The sequence below is a fragment of the Juglans regia genome, chromosome 1 (assembly GCF_001411555.2).
Source record: "Juglans regia cultivar Chandler chromosome 1, Walnut 2.0, whole genome shotgun sequence".
NCBI classification, from domain to species: domain Eukaryota; kingdom Viridiplantae; phylum Streptophyta; class Magnoliopsida; order Fagales; family Juglandaceae; genus Juglans; species Juglans regia.
Window position 1 is genome coordinate 7330985 of NC_049901.1, and position 7051 is coordinate 7338035.

A 7051-nucleotide genomic window follows, 5' to 3' on the forward strand; every position below is an offset into this window, starting at 1 on the left:
TTTTAGAGACTCCACATGTAAAGTCCAACCCATTAGAGTCAACAAAAGAGTTATGCTGATAATGGTCGCTACTTATAAGAGTTTGAGGTTGGAAATGAAATATTTTTAAGGATAGCACCAATGAAAGGAGTTATGAGATTTGGAAGGAAGGACAAGCTGAGTCCTAGATATATTAGGCCCTTTGAGACTCTTGATTGGATTGGACCATTGGCATATAGAATAGCACTTCTACTGGCACTTGCGAGAGTTTATAATGTATTTTATGTTTCCATGTTGAGGAAGTATATACCCGACCCTATCCACATTATTGACTATGAGCCACTTTAGATTCAGGAAGATATGACTTATGCGGAAGAACCAGTACCGATTTTAGAAAAGAAAGAACAGGTGTTACGGACTCAAACTATTCTTTTGGTTAAAGTGTTGTGGAATAATAACGCTACTAACGAAGCTTCATGGGAACTTAAGGAAGAGATGCGAGATAAGCACCCATGACATTTCGATGGGAGTTTTAATAACTTGTAGCAAATTCTGAGGATGAGATTTTTATAAGGGGAGGATGTAAAGCCTAGTCCGTGGCCCAAACAAATGGAACTCAGCCCTCTGGAGGATACGACGTTGGTTAGGTAAGGTTATTTTTCCCCCTTTTGCTTTAGTTTTTCTTCTTCCCTTTTGTTTCTCCCCACCCTTGATGGTTTTGCTCTCTCTCCCTCTCTTCAATTTCTTCTATCTTGAAATTCTCTCATGCCCGTATCCCATCTTCCCACCATTTCACAGTTTTGTTCATTTTCTTTTCTCACATACAGCTTTCTCTCAACAATAGTCCCTCTCACTTCCTCTCTCTCGCTCTCCTGCGATCTTTGCCGTGATTTTTGGGCTGCTATCTCATTCCTTCCGTCGTGCAGTGTTGCCACCATCAGCACTGTTGTAGATGCCTCACGTTGTAAGGTTTTCTGATCTCTCTCTCTCTCTCTCTCTCTCTCTCTCTCTCTCTCTCTCTCTCTCTCTCTCTCTCTCTCTCCGAGTCCCATTCTCTTCACGAATCCTCTGGGTTGCAGGTTTATTTTTCTCAACTTGGCTCCACCCGTCATGCAACCCATCGCTGTGAAGCCGTTGCTGATTTTTCCCCTACACGAAGGTAATCCCTATGCACTTTAACCCTTTGCTTGTACACCATGCCCTCACCCATAGAATTTCAGATTTTCACTCTGTTTTCACCTTTGGGCACATGTTTTCCCCAAGAGTTTTAGTATAATTATAATTTTTTTTTTAAATTTTTGAAACTTCTTTTTAATTCTAGTACTTGATCCAAAATTGAGACTTGTGGTCGTAGGTGGTATAGCGCGATCTCAGTCCTAAGTGCAAAGTCCTCACTCAATATTTTAGTTATGCGTATGATAAAATGGTTAAAAGTTGTTGGAATTTTTATTGGGTTATGTTTGAATTGTAGGACTTATGAATGGTGTTGTATTCTTGTATGTTGTTGGTCGGGTGAAATTGTTGGCTGTTTTAGTTAGTTAGTGACTGGTCGGTTGAGATGTTGGATTGTGGAATGATAAGTGGCAGATTGGATTGATGGGTATGACTTGTTTGAACTGTTTGGGACTATTTGGATTTTTTTTTTTAATTTGGCCGTTGTCGGGTTTGAACGTACATTGATAGAGTAACAATGGTTGTTGTAGATTGAGTTGGATACGGAGTTGGCTGGGATGGTTGATGTGGGGTTTGCCTGGAATGTGGTGTGTGAGCTTGTTGTGTTGGATTGGCCTTGTTGTTGAATTAAGGGTATGGGACGTGAAATACATTAAATAGATACTCGGGTTTGAGGGGTGATTGCTTTGGTTATTGTTGTGTTATATGTCGTCTATAAGAGTTGATGATAAACTGTTTTGAATTTGTTATGTTGCTGTTAGGTTACAAGTAACATGTGGAGAGTGGCAAAAATGGTGTTGTGGGTTAATTTAAGTTCTCGACTAGATAAGAGCTTGTTCTATTATACTCTTATGAAGGTGGAAATTTTTGTTTGCTAAGCTAAGTACTAGTCTGAGTATTTATTAACATGTGCACAAATATTATGATATAGGTTATTGTGACACGACTAGAGTATAGTTCCAGAATTTAGAGAATACACTACAAGTGAGGTAAGCGAGGTTCCTATGCTAGATTTGAAAAAAAATGAAAAATGAATTGAGGTTGGTTTGTAAAATATGCACGTTATGTTTTTAAATGAAAATGTGAAAAAATAACCTCAATTATGTGTTCTGCATTCACTCATGAAATATGTATGAAAGAGGAAAAACGCTTTTTGACATGAAAAGTATAGACATGAGTAATTTTTGACATGTTTCTGAAATGTGCAAAAGAGCGAATATGAAATCTCAGAATTTTTATACATATGATATGAAAATGTTTTGTATTTGTTTTTGATCATATGAAATGATATGAATATGTTCAGCACGTGATTTGATATGATATGCATCTGAAAAACCTTTGGCATGACTTATCTGTTTCTATTGTGATTCTGATTCTGGTTCTAATATGATGATATTGGTTCACGTGATATGGTTGGTACCACCATGATATGATATGATATGATATGAGTGCACCCACTTTAGAAACAAAATAGTCTTTTATGTGTTCATTTTTGTGTACACACTCAGGACTCCGAAAATGAATAAGGAAAAGTTTCACAATATGATACTTCATGGTTTGGCCATCGGGGATAGCAAAACCCTACAACAGGGGTTAAACATGATACGATACGATACGATACGATATGATAAGAAGAAGGAATTTAGTTATGTTATGTCAAAGTGTTTTTCTTAATATGAACCGTTGGTTTTTGAAATATGAAAAAGATTGAAATGCCGCTTTGATATGTTGTTTATATGTTTTGAAATTTGCATATAAAAATGAAATGTTTTTGTATTTTGCATTTTGAACTCTCTGAAAAATCTCATGTTGTGCACACTAATATATGTGTTTTGCTTATTAAGTTGTTGATAACTCACATCTTTATTTTCAAAATATTTTTCAGATGATGTGGAGGGTCCAACTGAGGACCAGGAATCGGAAATGCAAGCATGACTAAGCTGAGGAGAGGGTGTTGAGTACCTTAGGGTACTACTGTTAAAAGAAGAAATTCTAATGTCTTTTAGATATATTTATGTATTTGGTTTAGTAGGACTTAAAGATTTATTAGTTTATTATGTTGAGACTATTGGGAGATTGTGGACCCTTTGGTTTATGTTATTATTGTAGTGATGATTTTGTGGAATTTATATTGTGTCTATTTAAAAAATATGAGATTGTTTGTTGTTTATGAAATCTCCAGAAATTTTAGATGTGTTGGGAGACAAAATATAAGGGACAAGAAGTAATTCTCTTACCTATCTAGATACGGGGCGTTACACCACACGAGGGAAGTCTAGACCTACTCACACTCATGATCATTGTTCACATCTAAATTCTTACTAAATTTGGACTCCGAATGATAACAATGAAACAAGCAATGAAGCAAGTACAGGAACTCCGGTCCAAGATATACCGCCGAAAATAAAACTCGTAAAAGAAATAGAATTACACCATTCCACGTAGAAATGACATACACACGTGGACCTTTCCCATGTGATCTGGCCTCGAGCTCAATTACTTTTCTTAGGATTGCTAGGAATTTCAACGATTATTCCTTTATCGCGCATTCCCATCCATAAGCTCCGAGAACACATGAGTAGTACTCCCGGACATGAAGCAAGTACTGGACTCCTTAGTAGAAAAAACTGTCGTCTCCAGTACTGCTTGTAATGTTCAGATTGCTGATGATCACTGCATTGAATAAACATTCGCTAGAAGAAGTAAGCATGTCATCGCTATCACTTATCCCGAACTTTTGAACGAGGGGTCCCTTTGTGTCCCCACCACGGCCGATATCATTGCCGCTCTCCTGCAGTTGTAATGCAAACTTAAGACTCCCCACTACGTCGTTCATAGAAGGTCGTTCGCTTCCGTCATCTAGTAAACAACTCACTGCGAGATCCACAAACCTCTTCAAACACTCGGGTGTGATCTCTCCCTTCAGAAAAGGATCAATAATCTGATCAAGCATGTCGCCGTTATAGCATTCTCGGACCCACTCCACAAGGATCACTTTGTTCTTCTCGGCGGCACGAAAAAACGGTGGCCTTGCAGAGAGTACTTCACACAACACTACGCCGAACGAGTATACGTCGGACTTTTCAGTCAGCTTCTGAAGTCTGATATATTCCGGGTCCAAATACCCGAAGCTACCTTTGACCTCCGTGCTTATGTGGGTCCTGGACACACTAGTTGGTCCGGTTTTGCAGATGCCGAAATCAGAAACCTTGGCCACCCATTTCTCATCCAAAAGAATATTCGTCGTCTTCACGTCTCGATGAATGATCATGTGTTTTGCACCGGTGTGGAGGTACTGCAACCCTCGTGCCGCACCGATACAGATCTCGAGCCGTTGCTTCAACGATAGAGGAGGATTATCAGTGTTGTAGAGATGATCACGGAGGGTCCCACGAGGCATGTAATCATAAACAAGTATCATTTCGTGATCATCGTTGCAGTAGCCAATCAAAGACACCAGATGGAGGTGTCGTAGCTGGGAGAGCGTCGCAATCTCGGTCACGAACTCGTGACATCCCTGTTTGGAGCCAGATTTCAGCCGTTTGATTGCAACTCGGGTGGTCCCATCATCAACGTGCCCCTTGTACACGTTTCCGAATCCTCCAACCCCGATGATCAAAACATCATCGAAATTGTTTGTGGCGGCTTTGATTTCAGAAAGTGAAAAGCAGCGACATAAATCTGACGGTAAAGATGAGCCTTCCGTCTTGGTTGACTCGGTCGTAGTGGAACAAAGTAGACTCCACCATGAATAACCACCGGCGGAGCCCAAGGCCGTTGCTCTCTTAGTCAGCCGCATAGTCAAAAAACCAAGAATGGCGAGTAGAGCTACGCCAGAAACTGCACCACCAATGATTGCAATTATTAGTGCCCGATTACTTTTGGACTTTACCGATGCTCTGTTTCCGGTTGAAATCGGCGGAGGTGTCATCTGCAATCGGTCAGGGTTCTGCCCGGCGAGACCACCATTGGATTGGTTCAACTTGAATATTTCTAGACCGTTCAAAAATGCGTCAGCATATTTTGGTTTTGATCCCATGTTAGGGTGCAGCGCGAGCCATAAGTCTTGCTTGCCTTGTCTTTCACTGTGCACCCGTACCACGTAGTCTTTGTAGACGGGAATGTTTCTCTTACCATTACTCCAGTACATCACGTCCGCTTCATCCTCCGCCGTCTGATTATTGATGTATATGGTAAACACTAGCTGATACGATTCCGTAACCTCCGGCTCAGTCTCGCAGAAATGGAGCCTAACAAGATAAAGAAATCCAACATCGACTGGGAAGACCCACGTTAGATTGTGCTTGAGGTTGAAATCAGGATTTCTATCCATTTTACGGAAGGTAGTGTAAACTATCTCCGGCGCCGTGGAGGCTGGCGTTTCCGCAGTGTATTCAATCTTAAACCTGGTTTTGTAGGCCGTCGTCCCAGGGACGTCAAAAACATATTTATCGTCCTGTTTCCATTCTCGGAACATTCCAGTATCTTCTTTACCGGAGACTTCTTTTCCACCGACGTTTAACCTGTAAACGGTCTCAAGAGCAGTGGAATTATCGAGGATAGCATTGCAATCAATGCAGGTCACGGCCTCTTCTCTTCGATCTGTGTAGAGGTAGTCGGGCATAGAAACGACTTCAATTCCGTTAATGAAGGCGTAAGAGTTTGGCAATGGAATAAAAGTTATGTTGAGCCTCTGATTTGCTTGCACGTTGACGATGTATTCATTAACGAGCTTTGCACATCCCAGTGCGGAAACAGTGAGAAAGGCACTAAAATTGTTTAAGAGTGTGAAACCATTGGCCATGACAGAGAAATAGGAGTTGGTTTTATCGTGCCCCGCATATGTAGCAGGGTAGAAGTAGAGGCGGAGGAACTTTGGACCAGGTGAGAGGGAGAAGGAGTAGGTGGAGACGGAGTGAAAGATGCGAGCAGTCATGTAAGGGATGAAGGGAACAGAAGGGCTTTGTTCGGTGGCGGTGGAGGGTAAGGATGATTTGGGAGAGAATTGTGAATCTTCTTTCCAAAATCGTCCATCGAAAGTTTCGCTGGAGGATGAACCACAGTCCAGGTAAAGATGATCAGTTGGGGCGTAAGGCGCCTGTGGGTTTTCGGTAGTAGAAGCGGCGTTGCAGTATAAGAAAAGGAACAAGGAAAGGTAGATCAGCACGAGCGTGTGCATAATTGAAGATTGGGGCAAACGTTATTCGACACCACTTTGTTGCACAATATCATATCTCATAGCCGGAGCGAAAGTGTGGCTTTAATTCGTAATTCGTCTCCGTGCAGGTTTGGCCTAGCGACGTTTGACTTTGGTCAAGCTGATATTTTTCTCGTGAATGAATTATCGGGCACCTCCTGTGTGGATGGAAAAGTTTTTTTTTTTGGTAATTCTGTGCGAAATTTCCTAATATTCTTAGAGCCGGACTGCGTGCATGTTTTCCTTTGGGTTAGGAAATACAGCTTATAATTTCAGGTTTTATAATTTATAATTTAATTAATAAATTTTATTATCAAAAAATTATTTATTGTTGATAATTATATGTTTACAAATTTTTTAAACATATTATATTTGTTTGAAAAAAAATTTAAAAAAAATGCTTTCTGATGTAGAAATGAAGATTATTTGAATTTTTAAAAATTATAGCTATATCTTTAAAAATTTAAAAATTGTAATTATCTTGAAAATTGTATGTATATAATTTTTTAAAATTTGAATTACCTTCAGGATTATTTAGAAAAGCATATAATTTGAGGGAAAACATATTTTATTCAAACTTAGTTTTTAGTTTATTAGAAATTAAAAAATACTTTAATATATAATATCCAAACAATATAATTTTTCCATTAAAGAGTTTTATTTAATCACTTTTTAAAATTTTTTTAATGCAATCCCAAATAG

General features: G+C 39.5%; 1 protein-coding gene across 1 annotated transcript; it reads right to left on the reverse strand.

Moving 5' to 3' along the window:
- Nucleotides 1-3363: 3363 nt before the first annotated feature.
- On the reverse strand, nucleotides 3364-6614 carry LOC108988161 (receptor-like protein kinase FERONIA). The gene has a single exon (XM_018961307.2). The coding sequence runs from the start codon at nucleotides 6329-6331 to the stop codon at nucleotides 3767-3769; it is 2565 nt and encodes an 854-aa protein (XP_018816852.1). The 5' UTR covers nucleotides 6332-6614; the 3' UTR covers nucleotides 3364-3766.
- Nucleotides 6615-7051: the final 437 nt, after the last annotated feature.

Excerpts from the sequence above, each read along its gene's own strand:
- LOC108988161 (XM_018961307.2), bottom strand. The coding sequence starts at position 6,331 with ATGCACACGCTCGTGCTGATCTACCTTTCCTTGTTCCTTTTCTTATAC.